Source organism: Marmota monax, unplaced genomic scaffold (assembly GCF_021218885.2).
Source record: "Marmota monax isolate L192 unplaced genomic scaffold, Marmota_monax_Labrador192_F-V1.1 WCK01_AAM20220418_F8-fsc00149, whole genome shotgun sequence".
NCBI lineage: Eukaryota > Metazoa > Chordata > Mammalia > Rodentia > Sciuridae > Marmota > Marmota monax.
Genome location: NW_026693170.1, coordinates 2,018,779 through 2,045,924, shown reverse-complemented (window position 1 = coordinate 2,045,924; position 27,146 = coordinate 2,018,779). Strand labels below are relative to the sequence as shown.

General features: G+C 57.7%; 1 protein-coding gene across 6 annotated transcripts; it reads left to right on the top strand.

Moving 5' to 3' along the window:
• Positions 1-349: 349 nt before the first annotated feature.
• Mark4 (microtubule affinity regulating kinase 4) lies at positions 350-26,570 on the top strand. 6 transcript variants are annotated; one of them, XM_046455796.1, is made up of 18 exons: positions 350-605; positions 1,289-1,397; positions 5,080-5,280; positions 8,078-8,131; positions 8,245-8,293; positions 8,996-9,061; positions 9,145-9,215; positions 9,980-10,036; positions 12,274-12,510; positions 15,589-15,708; positions 16,046-16,145; positions 16,904-17,013; positions 17,122-17,281; positions 18,920-19,137; positions 19,822-19,925; positions 22,440-22,718; positions 23,869-23,913; positions 25,300-26,570. In XM_046455796.1, exons 5-18 carry the CDS (start codon positions 8,266-8,268, stop codon positions 25,634-25,636), a joined length of 1,932 nt encoding a protein of 643 aa, XP_046311752.1. In that variant the 5' UTR covers positions 350-605; positions 1,289-1,397; positions 5,080-5,280; positions 8,078-8,131; positions 8,245-8,265; the 3' UTR covers positions 25,637-26,570. The 6 variants fall into 6 exon arrangements, with proteins under 6 accessions (XP_046311752.1, XP_046311751.1, XP_046311749.1 ...); XM_046455795.2 differs by lacking the exon at positions 1,289-1,397 and adding an exon at positions 22,870-22,949 and having other exon boundaries at positions 478-605; positions 25,300-25,500; XM_046455792.2 differs by lacking the exons at positions 350-605; positions 1,289-1,397 and adding exons at positions 2,126-2,221; positions 22,870-22,949 and having other exon boundaries at positions 25,300-25,500.
• Positions 26,571-27,146: the final 576 nt, after the last annotated feature.

The window sequence follows — 27,146 nt, the reverse complement described above, 5'->3', positions numbered from 1 at the left end:
TATCTCTCTATCTCTCGGCATCTTTCGGAGCGTCTCTGGCGCTCCGCCTCAACATTTCTCTCCCCTTCTTTTCCGGTGAGTCTCGGCTTTCCTGTGAGAACTTGCTCCCAGTCAGCGCGCCCAAACCTGCCTCCGCCCCCAGCGCCCCCGGCCAGCCCGGGCCTGCGCCTTTAAGGGCCGGCGGCGGGGGCGGGGTCTCAACGGCCCCGCCCTGCCCGCCCCTCCCCCTGACGTCCCTTCCTCCCCAGCCCCTCGGTCGCCTCCCTACGCCGCCGCCCGGGCCGGCTCCGCGCCCCCTCCCCGGCCCCCGCCCGCCCGCCCGCCTGCCGGCCGCCCCCATGGCGCCCCGGGCCCACACTGCACGGGGCCACTAGGACCCTCGGTGTCCCCTCCCCCGCCCTGCCCCCTCTCCCGCGGCGCGGACTTGGGCGTCCACGGCGCCCAGCTTTTGAGCTCGCGTCCCCAGGCCGGCGGGGGGGGGAGGGGAAGAGAGGGGACCCCCGGATCCCCGCCCCCCCCACCCGGCCGCCCCTGCCCCCTGGGACCCGGAGAAGATGTCTTCGCGGACGGCGCTGGCCCCGGGCAACGATCGGAACTCGGACACGGTGAGTGGGGCCCGGCCCCTGGGGGAGCCCTGGCTGGGTCCAGCCACCGATCCCGTCGCCGGGTCGTGCCCCTCGCCCCGCGAGCCCCTGCCCTCGTTTCCCGGGCCCGACCCGGCTCGCCAGCCCCTGGCCCCCTCCGACTTCCAGGCCTCTCTGTCCTCTCCCCTCTCGGCCCAGCCTGACCCCTGGGGCGCCCCTCTCTCGGGACCCCTCTCCGGTCCCTCTGGAGACCGCTTCCGCTCGTCTCTTCCCTCCAGGAAGCCCCCTCCCCTGCCTCCCACGAGCCCCTCCCTTCCCGGCTGTTCAGCCCTTTCCCCTCCCGGCTCCGCGGCCGACCACTCGCCCCTTCCTGGATTTGCAGGGCCCCTGACCCCCTAGGCCCAGCCCTGGCCCTCTCCCAGCAAGGCCGCCCAGCCCTGCCTCTGCCCGGCCCTCGCCGGTCCGGCACCGCCGCCCAGGCCCCCTCCTCTGGCCCCAGCCCTCCGGGCCCCACCGCCCCTGGGGGCAGCTTCTCTCGAGCCGGGTGCCACCTGCCCAGGCCCAGGGCCCTTTCTGGCTTCAAGGTCTCTCTACTCCCAGGCCTGGTGCTCCTCTGCCAAGCAGCCCTGTCCTTGGATTCCCCACGTCCCCTGCCCCCTCCCCCAGGTGCCACCTGGACCCTCTCTGGTCTCTTCCTCTCTCAGGAAGCCTTGGCCTCCCAACTCCAGGCCCCCAGCCCTGGCTCGGATTTCTAGGCCCTGGACCAGTCTGACTCCAGGCCTCATCCTCCCTGTATCTGCTCCTCAGCTCCAGGCAAGCCCCCTCCCCAAGCCCCCAACCTCCTGACCTCCGCCTGCGCCCGGGCTAGGCCCCTTCCCTCTGTGGCACCAACCCTTCCCCTGGAGTTCCAGACCCTTCCCTTCTCCTGCCCCAGGGCCTCCCCTTTCCTTGCCAGGGGTCTGTCTCCCAAGGAAGCCCCTCCTCAGCTTCTGACTCAAAGCTCAAAGGACTAGCTTCCCGTAGACTGGCTTCCAGAAGGCTCCTGGACACAAAGCCTCTGGTCCTGCCCTCCTGGCTCGAAGCCCTCTTCTCTTGGGGTCACTGCTGGAAGCACTCTCCCCAGATTCCTAGGCCTCTTGGTGGCCCACAGGGCTCAGCCCCTGTTGCTCTAGGCGCTCTTACCCGGGGAGCCCCTTCCCCACACTTCCAGGCCCCCAGGCCTCTGTCCAGTTTCAAGGACTGCTCCTAGAAGCTCCCCCTCTCCATTTCTGGGAGTTTCCCCAAGGCTTGGGCCCTGGCCCAGGGATTCCTGGCCTCAGACCTCCACCGCCCCTGTAGCTCCAGCCCTCTCCCCCTCCCCCAGGCCCCTCTGTCACTACACCATGGTCCAGACAGTCCCAGTGAGCCCCTTCCTGATTCCTAAAGACCAGCCACCAAACAGCCCAGACTCCTTTTCTACTAGGGTCATTGTACCTGCCCCCCAGGCCTCTGCTGCCACCCCAGGTCCCCTCCAGAGGTCCCTCCCTTCTTTATCCTGCAGGGCCCTTCCTCCAGAGATGCCCCACTCCATTGTTGCGGTGGGAAGTTTGGAATCTTGGCCAAGGCCACCCGCCTCCCTTCCCATTCACTACAGTGAGGTACCAGGGAGGAACCTGGCCCCTGGTTCTGGGTCCTAGTGTGGCTCTGCATGCTGGTTTGCTCTGTGTCCTCAGAAAACTGGTTCTCCCTCTTTGAGCCTCAGTTTCTTGACCTGGAAAATGGGGGTGACCATTGGGTCCCTCAGAGGATTATCAAGGCAATGTGGGTGAAGCGCTCCTCTGATGTTGGCCACTGTGCGACTGTGGAGATGAGTCAGAAGGCCAAGCACTCGTACCCAGGCCTGTCATTAGTCGTTGCGGGAGCTTGCAGAGCCTGCTCCAGCCTCAGTTTCCCTGACTCTCAGGGGGCTGACGCTGGCACCTCCCTGCCGGGAGATTTTCAGGAGGATGCTCATTGTCATTTTTGCTGCTTAAATTATTCAGATAAACTCGGGTTCCAGTTAGGTTTCTCTTCCTCCCTGGCTGTGTGACCTCCAAACCTCAGTTTCTGTGTCTGTACAATGGGGTTGATACCAGGACTTCCTCTTGTGTTGGTGGTTGCGATCTGTGCCTGGTGGGGACTTAGGATGGCTGGTTCGCTCCTGTCCTACCACTCCAGACAGTGAGGCCTGCCTGTCCCCTGTCTGGAAACCACCTGTCTCCCTCTGGGATCTGAGGTGGCAGCCCCCTCTTCTATCTGGTTGCCATGGTAACAGCCATGGGTTATGCTCTCCCCCCAAGGTCTAAGGCCCCACCAGGGGTCAGCCTCCCAGGTTCCCGAGCAACAGGCCTGGCTTCGGTGGGAGAGATGGGGCAGTTTCAGCTCCTGCTCCCAACTCCTGGGGGCTTTGTCACCACTGCCCCAGCTGCTCCTCCCAGGGGTCCCTCAGCAGTGCTGCCTCCGTGGGTGCCATCCCACCTTCACTTGTGCCCCCTGACAGGCCCCCTGCGGCCTCCTAGCCCTCATCTTAGTGCCCTGTCACCAGGGCTTCCCCTCCCCTGGGAGGAGGCCTGGGCTGGAGCAGCGCTGGGGTCAGCGCTCTGGGTTCGGATCCCAGCTACTCCACTCACCTGCCCTGTGACCTTGGGCAGGTGCTCTCCCCCCTGAGCCGCGGGGACTCTGGGGTCCCTGCCTGGAGAATGCATGTCTTATTGGCCCCCGCTGGAGGCCGGGGGAGGGCCCGCCTGCCAGGCATGTGCCTGGAGTGGCAGCCCTGGAGGTGGCTCCTGCCCAGGCTTGAGGACCTTGTCTTCTTGCCCCCTGTGAATGAGCTGTGTGACCTTGCCCAGCCCCTTCCCTCTCCAGGGCTCAGCTCCTCTGGCGCGGGGAGGTGCAGGTGCCCCTCACCAGGCTTGGGTGTCAGGCGTGGAGAGCTGCTCGCCGCTTGAGGCTGGGCCGCCCTGTGCCTCGCTGTAGGGGCGGGCGGCGTGGGAGTGTGGGCAGGAGCTGGCTGGGCTGGGACCCCGGCCTGGGCCTCAGTTTCCTCCTGTAGAATGGGGGACACTGCTGTGCGGGCGTCATGCCACGTTAATGAAATGTTGGTCGTCACTGCAAGGTGGCCTGGCAGGGAGTCCCTGTGAGGAGCAGTCAGGGCCCCCAGCCCATTGGCTACCTGGCCTGTCCTCCTCGGCGTCCTCTGTCCTCTGATTCCTACCTCTGGCCCTGAGAGGGCACAGGGACGGTAAGGACTGAGCAGAGCCATTTTGGCTGAGCCTCTGACACGCTGGGCCCAGCCCTGAAAGGGAGCCACGGTCCCTGGGGCTCACAATCCAGGACAGGGCAACTCGGAGCAGGCAGGTGACCTGTGGGGGAGGGAGCCCCGGAGGGACAAGATGGCAGGAACAGAACATTGGGAACAGAGGAGTGAGGGCGTGGGAGATGGCGGGGAAGGGTGGTGAGGGCAGCCCGAGGACGAAACAGTGTTTCCCGTGGCGGGCGGGTCTCGGTGGCTGGGCCAGGCTGTTGGGGCGAAAGGAAGGCTTGGAGTAGAGCTGGGGTGAGGATGATGGGACTCAGCAGTCCCCTCTGGGTGCTCAGGGACACGTTCCAGGACTTCCAGGAGACACCCGGTATGGGGGATAAGGCAAACCCGGCACATACGTACCCATGTTCAAGTTCAATTATAAATTAGGTACAGTAAGAGGTTAATAATAACCACTGCCGGGCTTGGTCGTGCCCACCTGTAATCCTCAGCTGCTTGGGAGGCTGAGGCAGGAGGATGGCAAGTTCAAAGCCAGCCTCAGCAACCTAGTGAGGCCCTGAGCAACTCAGCAAGCCCCTGTCTCAAAATAAATATAAGAAAGGGCTGGGGATGTGGCTTTGTGGTTAAGCCCCCCTGGGTTCAATCCCCAGCACCAAATAAAGAAATAACTACTAATAGGACAATTATAATATAGTATAATAAAAGGTGTTTAAAACTTACAAAATGTTCATTACTGGAATTTTCCATTTAACATTTTCGGATTGTGGTTGATCACGGGTAACTGGAACCACAGCAGGCAACACTGGGTGAGGGGGGACTAGCGCCAATGTCTGGCCATCGGGCTGATGTCTGGGTGTGGAGCAGAATTGGAGGGCTGCAGCTGGGCAGTTATGGATGAAGCCGAACATCAGGATCTGTGGTGGTCGGGGTGGAATGTCATTGACTGGGTTGAGGGTCACAGCATTTAGAATAAACTGGAGTCCCAGTGAGACTGCGGAGGCTGGCTCCTGAGGCCGGGATGCTGCAGAGCCGGGCCTTCCCTCTTGTTCCTGGAGCCTCTTGTATACAAATGGAGGGTCCCGAGGGGATGTGGTTCTCTGCAGCCCGAGTTGGAAAAGGGCCACAAGGGGCCAGGGCCAGGGCCCTCGAGAACTGCCCAGCCACAGGTGCCGCTGGAGGCGGGGTCGGCCGCTCACGCTCGTCTCCCCCGCCCAGCATGGCACCTTGGGCAGTGGCCGATCTTCAGACAAAGGACCGTCCTGGTCCAGCCGCTCCCTGGGTGCCCGCTGCCGGAACTCCATCGCCTCCTGCCCCGAGGAGCAGCCCCACGTGGGCAACTACCGCCTGCTGCGCACCATCGGGAAGGGCAACTTCGCCAAGGTCAAGCTGGCCCGGCACATCCTCACCGGGCGGGAGGTGAGTGGGCACAGGTGGGCCGCACCAGAGTTTCCAAAGAGCTCAGGGTTGGCCGCGCTTCGCCTTATGTCCTCAGGTGGGTCCCTGACTCTCAGAGTTTACCCAAACAACCCCAGTGCCCAGAGAAAACCAACTTCAGGCCTTCCCGAAACTCAGGAAATGGGACGGCGGGCAGAGCCCTTCTCGTCCTGAGGATGCACGTGGCCTCTGCGTGCTCCTGGGCCACCTCATGGCCTTAGTGGTGGCTTGGGCTCTTCCAAGTCTTCTGGAGATCTTGAGAACACACTGACTTTATTCAAGTTTGGCCTCACTCTCCAGAGTCCTGCCCCCCCAGAGTCCTGCCCCGCCAAAGTCCTGCCCCGCCAAGTCCCGTCCCCCATGCCCCCAGTGAGGAGTCCTACCTGCAAACATTATTGCAGAAAGAGCTGTGCAAACCTCCAGCCACACAGGAGAGCTGAGGCTCATGCTTAAAGGGAAAAAAGACCGTGGGTGGTTTCATGGTTTCCTCTGGGCTCTTTGCAACTATGGAATTAGTGGCTGAAGTCCTGCTGGGCATGGACTCTCCCTGCCCCTAGGCAGCCTATGGCATAGGCACAAAAGACTCCAGGCCCCGATGGTTTTATGGGCAAATTCTACCTAACATTCAGATGTCATGCCAGTTCTTCCAGAGTCTGAACAAAGAGGCTCTGCTGCCCAACGGGTGTGTGGGGTGTGTGCATGGTGAGCCTGCGCGCGCACAGTGCTGGGGATGGAGCCTAGCACTTCACGCTTGCTAGGCACGTGCTCTACCACTGAGCCACGTCCCCAACCCCCCCAACAGATTTGTATGTGCCAGCGTAGCCACAAGAGCCAAACCAGACCAGAACAGAATTATGGGCCAAGCTTACTGGTGAATGTAGGTACAAAAATCTTGTTTATTTTTTTGAGACAGGGTCTCAGTGTGTTGGCCAAGCTGGCCTCAAACCAAAAACCTGAAACAAAATATTAGCAAATAGAACCATCGGCAGATGAGTGGAACAAAGCGGTGCGATAACAAAGCTGGGTTTATCCCAGGAACCCAGAGTTCTTTTCCATTTGACAATTTATTCACGCACTTCGTCACATTCACAGATTAAAGGAGAGAAACCATATGATCTTCTCAATACTGGCATGAAAAGTGTTTGACAAAATTTTTAAAAATCTATTCGTGAGAATATGAGGAAAGCTAAGGGACCTTCTCCCCCACACAGAACATGTAGTTCACCATATGTGGATCCTGCACGTGATTCCAGAGGTTTCTGAGAGGACTGAATTATAAGGGAATGAGGCTCCCAGGGAAAGAGCTCTGTAATCTAGTGTATCTGGGGGTGGCCCGGAACCCTGTGGGAGAACTACGGACCTGGGGCTAGAGGAAGACTGGGTGGGTACTGGGGATTGAACTCAGGGTTTCTCTACCACTCAGTGACCTGCCAGTCCTTGTTGTTTATTATTTTTTAAAAAAAAATTTTTTTAGAATTTAATCTTTATCTCATTTGTTTTTATGTGGTGCTGAGGATTGAACCCAGTGCCTCACTGTGCTAGGCAAGCGTCGACATTGAGCTACAGTCCCAGCCTCTATTGTTTTAAATTTTGAAACAGGCTGTTGCTAAGTTGCAGAGGCTGGCCTTGAACTTGGGATCCTCCTGCTTCAGCCTCCCAAGTTGCTGGGATTACAGGCCTGTGCCCCACTGCCTGGTTTAGATTAGGATTTTTTTTTTTAAGCCACTCATTGGAAAAGTGCATGGGGTTCTATCCCAATGTGTGATTTAAAATAGAAACTAAACTGTAAAATAAGTAAAGTTCAATAATATTTGAATTCTTTTCCCCATTGAGGACTGCCTCAAAGACCTTTTTAAAAAAAAAAAATCTTTAAAGGTTTAAAGAGTTTAAAAGACTATTAAGCTGCATAACCTTGACCAAGTGACATGCCTCGGTTTCCCATTTGTGGGTTTTTGTTTTTGTTGGTACCTGGGACTGAACCCAGGAGCACTATACCCCTGAGCTACAACCTCAGCCCCTATTTTTTAAAAAATTGAGACAGGCTGTTGCTAAGTTGCTGAGGCTGGCCTCAAACTTGTTGTCCTTCTGCCTCAGCCTCCTGAGCTGCTAGGATTACAGGCATTTGCCACTGCACCCAGCTCGGATTCCCATTTGTGAACGGGAGTGGTCCTGGCACTCCTCCTGTGGGGTCGCTGTGAGGGTGAAGAGGTCCCATTTGTGCATCATACAGACCAGGGCCTGGTGTCCAGTGTGTGGGAGTAAAGTGAGCTAGTTGTTATTTACCATTTCATCTTTGAACAAAGATGTGATGGGCTGGCTGTGGTGGCACACATCTGTGATCCCAGCAAGGAGGCTGAGGTGGAAGGACTGCAAGTTCAAGTTTGAGGCCAGTCTCAGCAACTTAGCAAGATGCTGTCTCAAAAAATTAAAAGGACTGGGATATGGCTCAGTGGTAGACCACTCCAGGTACCTCAAAAAAAAAAAAAAAAAGGATGGGGTGGGTAAAAGCCCTGAGATCTTGATCACCCTTGCACACACAGACCCTGGAGCAGCCTCTTTGGGGTCTCGCCATGGAATGGGGGATACTTACCTGCAGAAGTAAGTGTGGCACTGGAGATGGGGGACTGTATGTGTGTGCCCCTGGCCAAGATCCTCATCCTCTAGAAATGGCCTGGATAGAGGGCTTCTCTGAGAAGAGGCATCCAGGGTGATCAGAGTTGGGGACCTCCTCGTGTCAATGGCCCAAGGAATCCTGATCTGTCCCTTCCTCTCCCTCTAGGTTGCCATCAAGATTATTGACAAGACCCAGCTCAACCCCAGCAGTCTGCAGAAGGTGAGGCCCAGGGAAGGGGAGCAGGGCCAGAGCCAGTTTCCAGGGACAGCCGGGTGACCTGCCCAGCCCCCAAACCCTCCCCCTCACTCTGTCTTCCTTTCTGGCCTCGACAGCTGTTCCGAGAAGTCCGCATCATGAAGGGCCTCAACCACCCCAACATCGGTGAGGAGGGGAAGGGGTGGGCTCCGAGGCAGGCCACCAACTGGAGCTCATGGGAAAGGAGAGAACTGGGGGAAGAAGGACCAGGGTACAGCACTTAGACCTGGTTCCTCACAGTGGCGTCAGTGCTGTGTGACTTCAGCCTCTCTGAGCCTGTTGCCTCCTCTAGAGTGAGGGAGATAAAAAACCTATTTCAAGGTCATTGTGAGGAGTGGATAAGTTCATGCATCCAGAATGCTTCATTCAGGGCTGAGCTTTGGGATCTGATCTGTTTTCATCGGGAGCATCGTTGTCATTATCATTATTAGGCAGGGAGGCGACAGAGGGGTCTTATTGAGAGCCGCAGGGTCTGGCCTTGCAGCATCTGTTGATCCATCTTTTACTCCGTAAATACTAGGTGGCTGCTGTGTGCCAGTGCCAGGGAGCAATAAAGAAAGTGGACTAAGCCCTGGCCTCGCCCAGCTGGTGTGTGTGTGTGTGTGTGTGTGTGTGTGTGAGAGAGAGAGAGAGAGAGAGAGAGAGAGACGCAGAGTGGGGCTGACCAGTTTGGAAAACCTCCCGCCAGTAGGGAGCCGTTGAGGGTTCTGGAGTGGGGGGCTGTTGTGGTTGGCACATCCTCATCGTTCGAGTCCCGGTGGAGGGTGGAGGGTGGAGGGGCGTCCCCTTCCCACCTAACCCTGTGCTCTCCTCTCCCCCACACGGCAGTGAAGCTCTTCGAGGTCATCGAGACGGAGAAGACACTGTACCTGGTGATGGAATACGCAAGTGCCGGTGAGGCCCGCCCCGCCCCGCGCCCCCCGGCCCCGCCCCGCGCGCTCCCGCCTGCCCTGACCCCCTTGGCCTCTGCCCCGCAGGAGAAGTGTTTGACTACCTCGTGTCGCACGGCCGCATGAAGGAGAAGGAAGCTCGAGCCAAGTTCCGACAGGTCAGAGGCCAGGCTAGGACCTGGGGCCAGCTGTGGTCAGGGTTGCCCAGTGACTTGGGGATGCGGCTCAAGTGAGGGTGCAGAGCCGGGTCCCCAGATGTACCGAGGGTGTGTGGATACCGGTTGCAGGTGCTAGGCTAGGTGGGCAGGAGGGAGTGCTGGCCCCGGGCGCAGGCCCAGGTGCACAGGTGTGGGCCGTGGGCCGGCTGGGCGTGCCCAGCTGTGGGCGTGCGCATGCGCAGTGGAGTAGGCCGTGGGTTGGGGGGCCGGGTGTGGGGTTGGTTTGCGGAGAGGGCTGCAGGTGTGCTGAGCTCGGGTGTGGGTGTGCAGGACGTGCGTGGCTGAGTGTGCCAGTGAGCGTGCAGGCATCAGCTAGGGACTGTCCAGCTGCCCTGGCGGCTGTCCTGGGTGTGAGGGGCCTAAGCCCTGGTGAGTTGGGACGGTGTCCATCTCCAGGTTCATAACCCTTTCACGGGAGCTCCCAGGAGTAAGTCGGGAGAGGGCTCCTCCTTGACGTCTTCAATCTGAGTCCCTGTGTGTGACAGTGTCTAGATGTCTGAGTGAAAATGTCACGCGTCCTAGTGCAAATGTCTTAGTAGGTCCCACAACATCTCCCACTGTGACAGAAGTAGGCATAAGGCTCCAGGGGCTTGGCCTGCACCCAGGGGAGGCTAGAACCAGGGGCTTGGTGGTGATCGGCTTCACAGGCCACTGAGGGAGGCTGACCACTTAGGGCCAAAAGTAACAAACCTTCTCCCCTGCAGATTGTATCGGCCGTGCACTACTGTCACCAGAAAAACATTGTACACAGGGACTTGAAGGTAAGCCCCGAGCCCGCTGTGACCGCAGGGCCCCTAGCCTGGCCACTCTCCCCCCCAGCATGTCCCCTGGCGCCTCCCTAGTGGAGCTGGGCTCTCTGCACAAGCTTTTGAGGTCAAGCAAGGCTGGTGGAGGGGGTGGGAGTCATCCAGGGAGAAATAGAGTATCCTACTGTACGGGGACAGCAGGACACAGTAGTCTGTCCCTCTTAGAGCCTCAGGACTTGGGCCTCAGACTCGAGACCATTTAGGAATCCTTGAGAAGAGGTTTTAGGTCCCCAGAGTCACGCCCTGCAGGGTCTTAGAATCAGGGATCTTGGAACTTGAGAAGGGCCTTGGAGAGAAGCCATGGGGCCAGCGGTGGGCAGGACAGGGATGCATCTGGCCGGACCCCAGCTACCTGCTGAGCTGAGCCTGCAGTCCCTTATGTGCCTCTGTCCCCGGGGTGATACACACCCCACTCAGAGGGACCTGTAGGGACTGGGCTTCTCAGCTGAGACTGGCAGGTCCCAGGCTGGAGTGGGCGCCTGAGTGTGTGCCAGGCCACAGGCCAGGGCCTGGGGAACCTCTCTGTCAGCTCAGGGTTGAAGGACCGTTTTTTTTTGTTTTTTTTTAAATCTTTGTCCTGGAGACCCAGGCAAGAGGATCCCTTGAACCCAGGAGTTTGAGGCCTGCCAGAGAAACCCAGAGACCCCCATTTAAAAAAACTCTTGTGGACAGGTGCTTTTATAAAATCTGATAAAAATTAATTGCAGGAAAAAATGAGATGAAAAAAGGATATACAAAGGGCAAACTTTGTTTTTAAAATTATTGTTAGAGCCAAACACATAAAATGCCACTGTCCCATTGCTGTAGAAGGTGCTGGCGCTCTCTGTGTGCAAGGAGGCCTGGGCCCGGCTCTGCCCTGAGGGCTCTGGGGCTGCTGGGTGCTAACCTGGAGGCCGCACGCCCCCTGCTGGATGGTTCTGTGAGTGCACCAGGGGACCAGATGTGAGGGTGAGGTGGATTGTGGGGTTTCAAACGCCAGTGGGAAGTGCCACCCCAGAGCCAGACTGAGCTGCTGCTGGGTTCTGGTTTGGGACGAGCTGTGTGAGGTGCCTTTGTTCCCTAAGCCCTGCTGGGGCAGGAGGTGTAGGAGGGTGATACAGAAGCTAGGAGGCACAGGGAGGCCCATGAGGAGGGCACATGCTGGTGGCCTGAGCTGCTGAGGACCTCACACGGGACAGCCAGGTGTGGGTGATGTGGAAAGGCGGCAGAAGCAGCATCTGGTGCTCCTCCTCATGCTCAAGCCTGGTGGCCACCAGCCCCACGGGGCTCCAGCTGGCTTGCTGTGGGCATGAGGTGGCCTCCCCGAGCCTCAGTGTCCTTATCTGGGAAATGGCATTCACAAGGCCACCTTCCTGCGGGGCACAGTGGCCCATGCCTGTCATCTCAGTGGCTCACAGGGCTGAGGCAGGAGGATTGCAAGTTCAAGGCCAGCCTCAGCAACTTAGCCAGACCCTGTCTCAAAATAAAACCTTACAATGTGGCTCAGTGGTAGAGCATCCCTGGGTTTTATCCCCACTCCAAAAGAAAACAAGAAAGAAAGAAAAGGATAAAACCTTCTACCAGCGGATAGAGTCGCGCTTCCTGTCAATATAAGCGTCTCATGTTGACCCCACTCCACCGTCACCCTCCATTTACACACAGGGAAACTGAGGCATAGGATTGGGTCACCCACCCAGAGTCACACAGCGGGCGAGAGTGGAGCTGGGCTTTCTGCACACCTACCCCCCCTACTATATACTGGGCCTGGCACATAGTAGGCACACAACTGATAGATAAAATTACTCATATTTCATAGATTTTGTGCCGTCTCTTATTCTCATTTCTTAACTGCTGGATAAGCTGAGTCTCGGGGAGGGGCCGGGGGTTTCCCAGAGACCCCCGCTCTGCAGACCACGTGGGGTGGTGGCACCCGCTCAGCTCTCATCGGTGCCAGTCTTGTTCTGGGCCTTTTATGTGGACTTGCTCATTTTGTCCTCAGACTGCATTGTGAGGTGGGGACTGATCCCCCGAGTCCACCAAGAAGGAAACAGGCCCAGAGAGGTGAAGTCACTCCCCGAGGTGAAGTCACTCCCCAAGGTCACACAGAGTAGGGAGCAGTGCGTGAGCAGCTCTCAAGGACCACACTCTGGTGGCCTCCCCGCTGCGCCCCTGCCCCAGGCTGAGCCAGCCCTGTCCTTCCTCCTCTGCTCCAGGCCGAGAACCTCTTGCTGGACGCCGAGGCCAACATCAAGATCGCCGACTTTGGCTTCAGCAACGAGTTCACATTGGGCTCGAAGCTGGACACGTTCTGCGGGAGCCCCCCGTACGCCGCCCCGGAGCTGTTCCAGGGCAAGAAGTACGACGGGCCAGAGGTGGACATCTGGAGCCTTGGCGTCATCCTGTACACGCTCGTCAGTGGCTCCCTGCCCTTTGACGGGCACAACCTCAAGGTGCTGGGCCCAGCTGGGTGTGGGGATCTCACCCCACCATCAGGCCGCACTCTGTCCCCTGCACTGCACCTCTGCGGGGACCAGAGGGTGGGGCTGAGGTCATATGACCAGATGGAGCAGGGGACCCCGTCCCCACCGTCAGGCGGCCAGTCCACGAGGCCGGTGCTGTGTTGGGGCTCATGACCGGTTTGAATCCCTGGCTCAGCCCGCTCATTCGCTCAGGAGATAGTTGCCATCCACCTCTGACACGAGGGTCACTTCGAGGCTTTGCAAATACGTGACAAGTGGCAGCAGCCCCTGCCCGCGTGTTTGCCGTTCCATGGGGGGATCTTGGAAGCGCTGTGCCAAGAGACAGAGCCAGCGACATGAGGCCAGAGCGTGTGGCTTCATTTCTATGAAATGTCCACCCGGGGCAGGGGCCAGGTGGGCCAGGGGAGGTGACAGCTGGGGGTCAGGGTTTCTGAACGATGGAAAACGTGCTCACAGTGATTGTGGCCATGACTGCAAAACTTAGCACGTTACTGGAAGTCCTCGAGATGGACGCTCAGAACAAGAAATTTTCTGGAACTGATGTCCCAGCCGCGGAGCCAGGCAGGAAGCAGAATGAAGAGTTGAGGAGAGGTGGTGGCAGGTGTTGGCCAGTGCTGGGGACAGACACTGGAAGGGGGCAGCCCGCGTGGGCCCCGTCTTCCTCTGCGTGTTTTTTTTTCCTCTGAACTTTCTGTTTTGAGAAATGTTGCAAGAATAGAACACAGAACACGTGGTCCCCGGAGAGCCGCAGAGCTGGCCCCTGGCCACCGGGCCCTATCTGTCTGTACAGGCACATGACGAGGTTGCTCTGGTCCTTGTCGATGGACTGTGGGACAGCTCCTTGCAGACACTGTGTCCCTTTGTTCCCAAAGGCTACAGTGGGTTATCTTCTGAGACCAGGCGCATTCTCCAGACAGTGGTCACCTACAGGAAATACATCCGCGGCTCAGTCCTGGCCTCCACCCTGTGGTCCACGCTCAGATTCCCCCCACCGACCCAGGAGCCTCCTCACAGCTATTTTTCCTCCTTGCCGGGGACTCGCTCACGCTCTCCAGATGTGCCCAGTCCCTGTGTCCCCCCATCTGAGCAGCTGCCAGCCTCTCTGTCCCCCTGGCATGGCATGGCAGACGGCTTGGCCACTTGTTTGCAGTTGGATTGCCTGGTGCTGTCTCTGGCTGGACCAAGGCCACACCTTTTGGGGAGGCATTCTGCAGCTGGGAACTCTGTGTCGCTCAGGGTGGCCCGTGGGGCGTTTGAAATCGGGCAGTCAGGCAAGTGCTTATTGAGGACAGGCAGTCAGAGGCGGCCTGCGTGATGAGCAGGGAGGGCCCTCCTCATGGTGGCCTTGCCCAGGCCGCTGAGCCCTGTAAGCCTCACTCTCCCACTCTGTTGAGTGAGGACCTGGAGCTCATGTGGCAGCCCATGCCGGCATCCCTGTGACTCAGGAGGCTGAGGCAGGCGGATCACACTTTGGAGGCCGGCCTCAGCAACTCAGCGAGGCCCTGTGTCAAAATCAGATATAAAAAGGGCTGGGGAGCCAGGAGGGTGGCGCACACCTGTACTCCCAGCAACTCCGGAGGCTGAGGCAGGAGGATGGAGAGTTTAAAGCCAGTCTCAGAAGATTAGTGAGGCCCTGAGCAACTCAGTGAGACCCTGTCTCTAAATAAAACAAAAAGGGCTGGGATGTGGCTCAGTGGTCAAGCGCCCTGATATCAAATCCCTGGTACCAAGAAAAGACTCACCTGGAAGCGCCTGGCGCCTGGACCGAGTCCTGCCTCGGGGTGATTTTTCTGAGTAGCAAGCAGAAAGCTAAGAGGCCTTTTGGAAGGGCCAGGCTAGCCTCTCATCTGCCCCAGGCCCTTGTCATCTCTCGCTGTCCGGGTCTCCCCACCGGCCAGCCAGCTCTGTCATTTCCTTTCTGAGTGAGTTGGGAGGAGTCTCTGAACCTGTTTCCCACCTGTAAGATGGGGACGGAAGAGTGACTGCTCGCAGCCAGCCTGGGCCTGGGGAGCCCTCACCAGGACTTGGCATCTGGCCGAGGCGTCACGCCTGGCGGCTGCTGCTCTCATCACATGACAGGAGTGTGGTTTAGGGCTACGCAGCACGGGCTCGGAGCCCGGCCTCCTGGCTCGGAACCAGGCCCTGCTGCTTTCTGCTGTTAAGCCTCTGACAAGGGCCCACCACTCCAGCCTCAGTGTCCTCATCTGGAAAATGGGTGCTGCCTCCACGATTCAGGCAGGAGGATCGCACACTGGAGGCCAGTGATGTCCTGGCGATGGTGTCTTGTGTCTTGAGTGCGTGGTGCTGGTAGCCAGCGGTCTCCAAGGTGGCTTTATATTAAGTGCTCCCAATCCTTGGGGCCCACATGGCCTGCAGCCCTGCGGTGCTTCCCAGGCGCCCCCTCTTTCAGCCCCGTTAGAACGGCCTGGAAGGTGGCTCCCCTGCCCAGTCCCCGGGCTTGACCCCATGGCCTCCTGTTTGTCCACACTCCACTGCCACCTGCTCTGTCTCCCTGGGAGGGGATGCCTGGGCTTCCTGACCTTGGAGCCTTCCTGGGGACCCTCGGAAAGACCTTAGGCAGACAAACAAAAAGCAGGGCCGCGTGTGCTTCCAGAAGGTCCTCAGACTCCCAGCCCTGTGGGGGCAGGCGGTGAGGGCATGCTGGGCCCCACTCTGTGCCTGGTATTTAAGTAGCACTAGCCCTAGGGCAGCTACTGCTGAGGCTTTCATCGTGACCCCTGTTCACAGATGAGGAAACTGAGGCCCCAGAGGCCCCCTCACCTGCCCTCCTCTCCCCTTAACCAGGCTTGCGGAATTCACCCTCAAGGTTCTCCCTGAATGAAGAGCTCTGTAGTCTTAAAAAATAATTTTTTTAAATTGCTGCGTCTCTGCCGTGTTCCCATTTTACGGATGAGAAACTGAGTCAGGGAGAGGGCTGGGACTCGGGGCTGCCGTCACTTCTGTCCGAGGGTTGGGAGGGAGGTGGGTGTGTGGGCGAGAGATGGGCTGGGGACACAGCCACCCCCCCAGTAACCCCGTCCCCAACAGGAGCTGCGGGAGCGCGTCCTCAGAGGGAAGTACCGGGTCCCTTTCTACATGTCCACCGACTGTGAGAGCATCCTGCGGAGATTCTTGGTGCTGAACCCCGCCAAACGCTGCACTCTCGAGGTGAGCCTGGCCTTGCGCCTCCGGCCAGCTCCCCACACTCTGCCTGAGTGTCCCACCTAAGGTGGACGGGGAGCCCAGGCACAGCCCATCCCCATGCAGCCTCGCCCACTCCCTGCCACGCCAGTAATTAGCTAATGAGCTACTGGATGATTACAGGGTACGGGGACCCAGCTGCTGCAGAGCAGGCGGGTGGCATCGGGAGTCGGGGGAGGGGCCGGCCCTCAGGATCCCTGGGTGCTGGGTGTCGGCCTTGGGCAGGGTACGCAGCCCCACCTGGGCCCAGCTGAGGGGCCAGCTGTGGATTCCTGGCTCCCTATGACACCTCTCATCCCTACAGCAAATCATGAAAGACAAGTGGATCAACATCGGCTACGAGGGCGAGGAGCTGAAGCCATACACGGAGCCTGAGGAGGACTTCGGGGACACCAAGCGAATAGGTGAGGGCCACCTCGTCCCTCTGGCTAGTGCCTGCAGAGGGGTGCCTCGTGGCCCAGCGTGCCAGCAAGCGTCCCCCTCCGCGCCTCTAGGTGAGGCTGCTGCATGGAGTCACTCTGCATTTTAAACAGTGGATCTGCACCAGCTGTGTGTAGTAGGTGCTGCTGGCTTTGACCTTGACTTTTTTCCCCCTGGAAGAACCCGTTAGAAACCACCCCGTAGCCCTCCTTCTACTGCTGAGGAGGCTGAGGTGACCATGACAGCCTGCTGCATTCCTCAGGACTTGCTTGGTTGCAAGTAACAGAAACCCTAAGAGGCTGTCATTTATAGGGCAAAGTTTGCCAATATCAGCAATTTCATGTTCAACCGAATACTGACAGTTTACTCATTCACATGACTACGAAGGCCAGGGTAGACAGCTTTCAGGCACAGCTGGACCCAGGTGCTCCACGACAGTTGTTGGGAGTCTTCTTCCTGGGAGCTTCCTCTTCATGGCTCACTATGGGAGGGGAGCTGCCAAGAGCATATGCTGGAAGCCTGATGCCCTCTCAGAAGAGAAGGCAATGGCAGATGGCCTTGGGGACAGAACACTTTGGCTGGCGTGACATGTGTCTGTGTGCCTGCGCCCCAGGTATGGAGCAGTCAGGGGTCAGGAGCCTGCCATGGTAGAAGGGAGATGGCTCCAGACAGACCAAAGGGCGGCCGTGCGGAGCAGATGGAGGGGTCCGGGAGGCTGACCCCGCTCTCATGCCCTCCGCAGAGGTGATGGTGGGTATGGGCTACACCCGGGAAGAGATCAGAGAAGCCTTGACCAGCCAGAAGTACAACGAAGTGACTGCCACCTACCTCCTGCTGGGCAGGAAGACTGAGGTCAGAGGACGCCAGGGGCCTTCGGGAGTGTGCCCTGCCCCGGGTGGAGGGATTTGGGGGGCACAGGGGATGGAGGGCCAAGACTTCTTGTCTGCCAACTTTTTGCAGGAGGGTGGGGACCGCGGCGCCCCAGGGCTGGCCCTGGCACGGGTACGGGTGCCCAGCGACACCACCAACGGGACAAGCGCCGGCAAAGGCACCAGCCACAGCAAAGGGCAGCGGAGCTCCTCCTCCACCTACCACCGCCAGCGCCGGCACAGCGACTTCTGTGAGTTCGCCCCGCCCCTTCAGGCAGGCTCCGCCCCCAGCTCAGGGCCCGGGAATTGGCCAGGCTCGGCGACTGCAGCCCCCAGAGGCTGCGTCTGAAGAGGCAGGAGGGGTCCATCTGGAAGAGCCCCAGAGCTGAGCGCCTTGCTTCCTCTCCCATTTTCTGGGTTTTCGTTTGTCCCTTATCCCACCTTACCTTTTTTCCTGATCCGTGAGCCCCGATTTCTGCTTTTTCTTTTGCTGTACCGAGGATTGAACCCAGGTGCTAGGCAAGCGCCCGGCCTCCAAGCTACATCCACTACCTTTTTTTTTTCCCCCTTTAACTGAGAATTGAACCCAGAGGTGCTCTAGTACTGAGCCACATCCCCAGCCCATTTTAGTTTTTATTTTGAGACAGCGTCTCCCTAAGTTGCTTGAGGCCTTGATAACTTGCTGAGGCTGGCCTTGAACTTGCAATACTTCTGTGTCAGCCTCCTGAGTAGCTGGGATGACAGGCATGTGCCACTATGCCCAGCTAGGAGGTTAATTAACATTTCACTTTTAGAGAGCAGCCCAAAAGTCCTTGAATCTCTTGAGCTACTCATCTGGGATAATGCACTGATATCAGAGTCTTTGGGGAATTAATTCACTGCAACTGGGGTACAGGACTCATTGTACAAAGTGACTGCTTAGAGACCACCTTCTACTTCTCCTCCACACTAAATGGGGGGAGGCCATTCCAAGTGGAATGAGGTTGGGAAGATACCAGATTGTGCCCTACATTCTGCAGCCAACAAATATCTCATCTGCTGCAGAAAATAAATAGACCCCCACCACTGTCAAAAAATTAGGCATGGGAACCAGGCATGGTGGCACATGCCTGTAATCTCAGCTACTTGGAAGACTGAGGCAGGAGAATCACAAGTTCAAAGACAGCCTCAGCAACATGTTGAGCCCCTATCACAAATAAATAAATAAAGGGCTGGGGATGTAGCTCAGTGGTAAAGCAACCCAGGTTTAATGAGGGGAAAAGATTAAGCACGAAAACTCCCAAAAGGTCTGTTGCCTACATCTTCATCAAATTTAAATTCTCCACTGATTTCTAAGTAGTTTTATTGAGATAATTTACATCCTGTACAATTCACCCATTTAAAATGTTCAGCCCCCAGCATTACTATACTTCCAGAGTCAAGTCCATCACCATGCTCGCTGTGGGGACTCTTTCATCACACCAAGAATCCCACCACCCCCACCCACACCCCCACCCCCACCCCCACCCCGCCCTGCAGCCACTAATCTGCTTAGTCTCTGGATTTGCCTGTTGTGGACATTTCTTTTAAGGGATTCCATACACCCATACACATGTGGCTCCTTGTGGGAATACCTTGACTTATTTGGCCACCCCCCTGATGCTGCTCCCAATCTTTTGACATTAAAAAAAAGAAAGAAAAAAGAAAAAGGCGAGGGGCGTGGCCGGGGGGCTCAGTGGTCAGGCCCTTGCCTGACACTTACGAGGCCGGGTTCCACGGCCTGAACCAGGGGGGCGGGGACCCGGCAAAGCCTGTCTGGACCTGAGGTCGTGTTGGGGTTCCTGGGTCCGCGCGGTCGCGTTGGTGGCTTTGACAGTATATCAGCGGGACCTGCTCCTTCCCTCCCCCAGGTGGCCCCTCCCCGGCACCCCTGCACCCCAAGCGCAGCCCAACCAGCACCGGGGAGGCGGAGCTCAAGGAGGAGCGGCTGCCGGGCCGGAAGGCGAGCTGCAGCGCGGCGGGGAGCGGGAGTCGGGGGCTGCCCCCGTCCAGCCCCATGGTCAGCAGCGCCCACAACCCCAACAAGGCGGAGATTCCCGAGCGGCGGAAGGACAGCACGAGCACCCCCGTGAGTGGGCGGGGGCGGGCCACCAGGGGTCCATCCTGCAGATGCCACCTGCGGTACGTTTCTCTGACCCAGGGGTCCTGCAGTTCCCAGAGCACTGTGTAGTATTTGGGAAGAGCCTGTTGTCACCAGAGAGCTGGTGAATGGCACCCGGCAGGCCCTGCTGAGGCAGAGACCTGATCTCAGACCTTGACGTGGGATCCTTACACTCCGTGTCTTCATGGAGCTCACCGTCTCTTGGGGTTGGGGACATATTTGTCTGCAGTGGGCACCCAGGAGGCCCGGAGGCTGCCTGGCCTGGGGTGGGCATATTGTGAACGGACCAGGAGATCAGAGGCTGAGTGGGGAGGCCAGCCGGGGGATGTTCTGAGCAGGCGACCCGGCCAGGACACGGGCTCACTGGGGACCGAGTGCAGCATGTCCCCGTACCTGTATGGCCTGTATGGCTCTCCCTCAGCCCCCTTCCCCTAAACCTCGCGTGGCCTCCCAGGCCCACCTCCCGGAGAGCTGGTGAATGGCACCAGTGGGAAGAGCTTGTGGACCTCTCTGCGTTTGGGGGCCTCTGAGCCCTCGCCTGCCTGCCCCCCTGGGTTCCCACCCAGGCCCTGATCAGTCCTCCGGGGAGAGGGCAAGAGGGCTCATGGCAGGCAGCCCTTCACCACTCCTCTTCCCGCGTGTCCCCCACAGAACAACCTCCCTCCCAGCATGATGACCCGCAGGAACACCTATGTTTGCACAGAGCGCCCAGGGGCCGAGCGCCCGTCCCTGTTGCCAAATGGCAAAGAAAACAGGTATGGGGGCCTGGGAGGGAGGGGCCGGCAGGGAGCAGGCCCCTGGATCTGAGATGATCCCGCCTGGACAGTGGGCGGGTCCACCCTGCCCTTGGTAGGATGTGCCCAGGTACCCTGTCCGTGTCCTCACCTAGTTAACCAGTCACCAGCCTTAGAACAAAGCATGCTGCCTCGCTCTCGCCTACAAGCGGCGGCGGCAACCCAACCGGATTTTTTGAATGATCCATTTTTAGAACTTGAGAGAAGCCCCAGATGGTCACAGCTTCCACATCATCTGGCTGGGTGGCCTGGCTGGGTGGCCCAAGGCTGTGAGGTCTCTCTAGCTGGCAAGTGAGGGGACCAATTCCAGGGGGCTGGAGCATGGACAGGAAGTGAATTGGTGCCCATCCAGAAGCAGGGCACCTCCAGGATAGCCACACTCCCACCTGCAAGGGCCACTGGCCACGTGACTAGCCAACACGGAGGCCCAGCTCTAGGACGTGCCTGATAAATGCAGGCGGGTGTTACGGTGGCTGGGGGCGGGGTAATGCCGTGGGCGACAGTCGTGATTTTGGGACTACTCAGTTCTGTTTGAGGCTGCCTCCGCACTTTGCTACTACAATTACTGTTGGGCAAATCTCTGAGCCTCTTTTCTACTCTGTAAAATGGGGCCAACACCAGCTACATCCAGCCCCCGTTAAGATTTCCGATGGTGAACAGGTGTTCCTTTACCTGGCACAGGGCTGATACACTAGGCCCTGGCTGAGCTATTTTGATGGTTTACTAAATAAAAGTAAGAATAGTGATCATTCATCAGGCAGCAGTCATGTGCAAAGTACCTTAGCTGACTTAATGCTTCTAATGATATTGCAAGTAGATCCTAGTATTTCCATTTTATAACTGGAAATGAAGCACAGCAAGGTTAAATAACTTGCCCAAGGCCCACTGTAGCTGATGAGTCAAGGAACAATGGTTGCAGACTGACTCCAGAATCTGCATCAGCAGCTGTAGTAACACAGTCTTCCTGGTCAGTTAGATTATAGCCCAAGCTGCTGGAACAAAGAGACCTTTCCAAGGGATGGTGGCTTAAGAAAGATGGGATTTTGAAGGCTGGGGATGTAGCTCAGTGGTAGAGCATTTGCCTGGCATATATGAGGCCCTGGGTTCCATCTCTGGCACCTCAGCCAGGGGGGCGGGGTGGTGGGGAGACCAGCAGGGTTTCTCAGGGAGCCCAGGCTGATTCTGCAGGTCTTCATGCGGAGACTCCAATCTGGTCTGAATCAGCTCTACCAACTGCCACTATTTCCCAATCTGCAAGAAGTGAGAAAAAACTAGAGGGTACGCAGCACTCTTGAAAGGCATGGGCCCCCACCCGACACATTGGAGCACACCTGTAATCCCAGCTGCTGGGGAGGCAGAGGCAGGAGGATTGTGGATTCAAAGCCAACCTCAGCAACTTAGTGAAGCCCCAAGCAACTCAGCGAGACCCTCTCTAAATAAAATATATTTTTTAAAAATGTCTGGGGATGTGACTCCGTGGTTAAGCACCCCTGGGTTCAATGCCTGGTACCAAGAAAAAGACAAGACCCAGAAATGGTACAAGGCATTTCTGCTTGTTTTCTATTGGCCAGAGCCTAGTCACATGACTACCACCCATGTTGCAAGGGTTGCTGGGAAGTGTAGTCTCTGGGAGGCCATGAGCAGGGTTCATAGGAAGTAAAACAGGGATAATGGATTCTGGGAGAGAGGTAATGGCCTCTGCCACAGTCAGGCTTTCCTCTCTGAGATCTAAGCTGGTCCCTGGAAGATAGAAATTGGAATTCTATTTCAGCTGTCAGGATTGGGAGAGTCAGAAAAGACTGGAGAAAAACTGGGACAGAGGGACCCCTACTTCCCTCATAATATCTTGAAAAAGAAAGGGGGGTCCCCTTTGTATTTTCACCCATCAGCAAGTTGTCATGATTGAGCTGGGTGCAGTGGCTCATGTGTAGTCCCAGTCACTCCAGATGCAGAGATGGCAGGATCACTTGAGCCCAGGAGTTGTAAGGACAGCCTGAGCAGCATAGCAAGACCCCCATCTTAAAAAAAAAAAGAAGAAGAAGAAGAAGAAGAGGAGGAGGAGGAGGTTGCTGTCATAATGAATCCGGGTTTTTGACATTCACATCTGCTCCTTATCCGAGCAGCCTTTGCCAAGTTCATTTGGTTCCTGAAGTGTGGATAGCACACAGCAAGGGAATCATCTACAAGTATATGTAAAATCTATTTGGTTGCCGAGTCTGGAGAGAGGAAAGTTGGAGCAGTGGACAGATTGGAGGAGGTAGAGTTTAAAGAAGGAACAGATTGAAAAAGAGGTAACTTCCTTCTAAAAGTCCATAAAATAATGCTGTGGGTCTGTAGTCTACAGCCTGCACAACGGTACATAGCAGCCCCGTAGCTCCAGGGTTTATGGGCTAAGGGCAGGACAGTGAAGAATCAGGGGGATTAGGGCCCAGGTTTGCCTCGGAGTCCCACCCTGACCTGTCATTCTCTCCACAGCTCGGGCACCCCACGGGTACCCCCCGCCTCCCCCTCCAGTCACAGCCTGGCTCCCCCATCTGGGGAGCGGAGCCGCCTGGCACGCGGCTCCACCATCCGCAGCACCTTCCACGGTGGTCAGGTCCGGGACCGGCGGGCAGGGGGCGGGGGCAGCGGGGGCGTGCAGAACGGGCCCCCAGCCTCGCCCACGCTGGCACACGAGGCTGCACCCCTGCCTGCCGGGCGGCCGCGCCCCACTACCAACCTCTTCACCAAGCTGACCTCCAAGCTGACCCGTCGGTGAGCACCGCCGGGCACCAGGTGGGGGTGGAACGGGCTGGCCTGTCTACTACTCTGTTCTGCCTCCTGCGCCCTGACCTCTCCTCCTTCTCCTTTAACTTTTCTTCCTCCTCCTGCTCCCTTCCCCTGTCACCTCCTCCTCACACTGCAGGGTCACCCTCGATCCCTCTAAACGGCAGAATTCTAACCGCTGCGTTTCGGGCGCCTCTCTGCCCCAGGGATCCAAGATCAGTAAGTCCCGCCCACGCTCTCCCTGGCTCTGCCTCCCGTCTGCATCTGGTGTGTGTGCGGGCCGCAGGGAGGGGCCGTGCATGTGAGTGGGGAACAGGGCCTGGATGTGGGGTCTGCGTGTTCATTTACTCCTTTAATAAAGAGCAGTGGCCAGAAGCATGACCCCTGGAGCCAGACTCTCGGGGTCCAGATATCAACTCTACCGAGTGACCTTGAGGAAGTCACTCAACCTCTCTGGACCTGGTTTTCCTCTTCTGTACAGTGGCAGTCACAATGACAGGTCATTCATTCCTTTGAGGGTGGTTGTGAGGACTGAGGAGGTTGCCTTGGAAAGTGCTTTATGAATGCATTATTTAGAAATAATTTGCTCACTACTTTTATTCATTACTGCTGTTACTTGTGGGGCACCTACTTACTGTGTTCCTGGTGCCATTCTGGACCCAGGAGTGAACAAAATGAAAATTTCCTGCACTAGCAGTGCCGACATTCTAGTAGGGGACCAGAGAATATCTAAAATGTAGAGAGAGAGGGTGGGGGGAGGAATATCGGGTCTTGACAAGTACTAAGAAGAAAAATAGAGCAGGGCAGTGGTCCAGGGTGTGGGGAAGGGAGGGACAGGCTCGCTAAGGAGGTGTCTGCCATTTCAGCAAAACCGACTGTGTGTGAGTGTGTGTGTCTCTCTGTTGCCTCTTCTACATATAGGTGTCCACCCACCCCCTCTTTCTCTGTCTTCCAAATTCTTCGGTGTCTTTTCTACCACTTGCACTAACCCTCTCAGGACGAACCCCCTTCTGGAGATGTAGGGGGTCAGTTCTAGCCAGCAGGGAGGGACTGGGCCAAGGCAGGGCCCGGGAGGCAGTGGGTGGGGGAGGAGGGCTCCCTATGTCCAGGTTAGACACCCTGTCCACCTCCTCCCCAGGGTCGCAGACGAACCTGAGAGAATCGGGGGACCTGAGGTCACAAGGTGAGTGCATGTGACTGCCCCTGACCACCTCACAGCCCCTCCCTCACCCCTGGCCCTCAGATGGGACCTGAGGCCATTTTCCAAGCCCAGCCTTCTGAAATGGCCCATGACCCACCTCCTCTGCCAGTTGCCCTGGATTCCTTCCCTTTGCACACAGCCCTGAGCACCATCTTGTCCTAGCTGCAGCCCAGCTGCCCTCCTGTCATCACCCCGCCTCCTTTCGCCTCTCATCCATGGTGGCAGAGTAGCTGCCCCACCGCTCTGAACCACGCAGTGGCAGACAGCACCAGTGTGGGCCCAGAGGGCAAATATCTTAAGATTTTAAGAGCCAGTCTCCGGCATGGGCTCTGCCATTCCACTGAGAAAACCATATTCCCTACAAAAAAATGGGTGTGGCTGTGTCCCAATAAAACTTTATTTACAAAAGCAGGCAGCGCAGTATTTGGCAGCCCTGCTTTAGTTTCACCCCTACCAATTTAGAGACCCCGGTGCAAACGAGAGCCTTCCCCTGTTTCCAATAAAGTCCAGACTGACGCTCATTGGCTGGGGCTGAAAGGGTGGGCTACTCTGATTGGTCAGACCTGGCCGTATGCTCGTCATTGATCCAATCATAGTGGGCAGAGCAGTGGAAGTTCTGATTGGCCATGCGTTCTTGGTGGTCCGCCCCCTAGAGAAGAATGCTCGGGCACTTTGCGTTTTGTAAAGGGACCACCTGCACGTCGTAGGACATTTCTCATCCCTGACCTGCCCCTTTCCCCAGCATAATAAATACTAGTGGTGGTCTTATCCCAGGTAGAAAGACCCGAGAAATTTCCAAACACCCCTTTGTGCCGAAGGTACTTCTAAGTGAGTCCCTGGTCTAGAGTGAAGAGCGCTGGTTCCCCCCCCCCCCAGAGAAGGGATTGTCATTACCACAAGAGTATTAGGTAGGAAACAAGCTCGCCTGCTCCAACGAGACCCCAAAATGCAGTAATAGATTTCTTATCCAAGCCCTGTGGCAGGGCCACTCTGTCCCATATGGTCATTCAGGTGTCTGGGTTCTTCACCCCCATTCCTTAGTCATCTGTACAGGCGAGGCTGGCTGGTGCTGCTGCCAGTCCCCAGGCATGGGGACTCTTGTGAAGGACACCAGGTGGAGTGGCAGGCCTCACTTCTGCCCATGTCCCAGAATTTAGACCCGGTCTTGCCCGGCTGCAGAGGAGTCTGAGACATGTGATCTCCAGCCAGGCAGCTTTATGTCCAGCTGAAATTGTCACTGCAGGTGCAAGAATGGTTTTGAGGGCACAGCTAGGCGTGTGTCCCAAAGTGGAGAGAGTTGTCCCTTCAGTTATCTACCCACCTAACCTTGGTCTCCCGTCTGTGACCCCTACTGTCTTCCCACCCCAGTTGCCATCTACCTTGGGATCAAACGGAAACCGCCCCCCGGCTGCTCCGATTCCCCTGGAGTGTGAAGCTGACCAGCTCGCGCCCTCCCGAGGCCCTGATGGCAGCTCTGCGCCAGGCCACAGCAGCCGCCCGCTGCCGCTGCCGCCAGCCACAGCCGTTCCTGCTGGCCTGTCTGCACGGGGGTGCGGGCGGGCCCGAGCCCCTGTCCCACTTCGAAGTGGAGGTCTGCCAGCTGCCCCGGCCGGGCCTGCGGGGCGTTCTCTTCCGCCGTGTGGCGGGCACCGCCCTGGCCTTCCGCACCCTCGTCACCCGCATCTCCAACGACCTCGAGCTCTGAGCCACCACAGCCCGGGTCCCTTCCTCTTCCTCTCTCGTTCCCTTCGCTTCTACAGGAGGAAAAGGGGACAGGGAGGGGATTCTCCTTTTGTCATCACCTCGGTTTCCGTGGATTTGGTTGGGGACAGAAGTTATCCCCTCTGCTGTTCTCCGGGGCTGCTTGGCACAGGAGAAGGATGAGGGGACTTACCGGGGGAGCTGGCACCCTCCTGGAGGCTCCAGCCAGTCCTGCTCCCCCTCACCCTGCGTGGGGGCACCTGAGGAGACTTTGGGGGCAAGACAGGCGGGAAGGGACCCGAGGAGAACATTCCTCCAGCAGCTCAAGAACTAGGCCTCTGGCAGGGCAGGGGAGCTGCTGAGCCCAAGACTGGAGACTCATGGGGGGCTGGGAATGGGGTCAGAGAGGCAGAGTCCTTCCCCTCCCCCACCCCTTATGCTCGAACCCCAATTCCTGCCCCAGGCTGGCGCGGGGCACTTTGTACAAATCCTTGTAAATACTCCACACCCTTCCTCTGCAGAGGTCTCTCAAGCTGCCGCTGACACCTCGGGTTTTTAAGTTATTACCCCCCACCCTCCTTCCACCAGCCCCTCACCTGCAGCCTGTTGCCCAATAAACTTAGGAGAGTCCCCCACACCGACCCAGGGCTTTTCCTTCCCTGCCCTCCCCTGCAGGTGAGCGGAGAGGAGGTGTGTGACTGGGGCCAGTGGCTTCTCTCTGAGCCTGTTTGGTCATCTGCAGGGCGGGAGTGGCGGGTGTGAGGGTGAAGGATTGTAGTGGGAAAGGGCAGGACAGAACTTGGCCCCATCCAGGAGGCCCCATCCAGGTCCTCTCTTGGGGACCCCCATTTGTCAACTCCCGCCAACTATATTACACTGGACTCAGCCTCTTCCTACTCCAGTAGTAAATTTATTCAATAAACAGTCATTGACCAGTGCCTACTCCGTGCCCGGCCAGTGCTGGACCAGGAGACATGGGGTGCCCTGTCTGTGGGTACAAACACTAGGGAAACTATTGTCTTGGGGAGCCTGGAGAGAGAGTGAGGAGGGTTGGAAAAGAAGCTCCAGAGGAGCTCATACTGGAGTTGGGCTTTGAAGGATGAATAGGAGTTGGTCAGGACTTGGTGATGCCCTTACCAGAAGCCCAGGTGGAGGTGGGAGTACATGGTCTGACTCCAGAGAGCTGCAGGTAAGCTCAGTGTGGCTGCTGCTGGGCATGTGTGGGGAATGGAGAAATGCTGCATAGGAGGAATAGTCCATCTCCACCGCTTAAGCATAAGGGTATTTATTTGCTAATCAGTAGTCCAGGGACTCTGACTTCAGGTATGGCTGGGTCCAGATGTCAGGTCGTCTCAGCTTTCATCAGTGTAAATGTAATTCTAATGGAGTCCAATAGAAACTCCTTTCCTGATGGCAAGAGGTGACCCCAGCAGCCCCCAAGCATCTGTCCCTCCTCAATGCCAACTTCAATAAAAGTCCTGAGAGACCTGATTGGCCAAGATAAGTCATGTGGT

Excerpts from the sequence above, each read along its gene's own strand:
- Mark4 (XM_046455791.1), top strand. The coding sequence starts at position 2,141 with ATGCCCCACTCCATTGTTGCGGTGGGAAGTTTGGAATCTTGGCCAAGG. Across the intron at positions 19,138-19,821 it reads AGGACAGCACGAGCACCCCC|AACAACCTCCCTCCCAGCAT; the intron begins GTGAGTGGGCGG and ends TGTCCCCCACAG. Across the intron at positions 23,914-25,299 it reads GGGGGACCTGAGGTCACAAG|TTGCCATCTACCTTGGGATC; the intron begins GTGAGTGCATGT and ends TTCCCACCCCAG.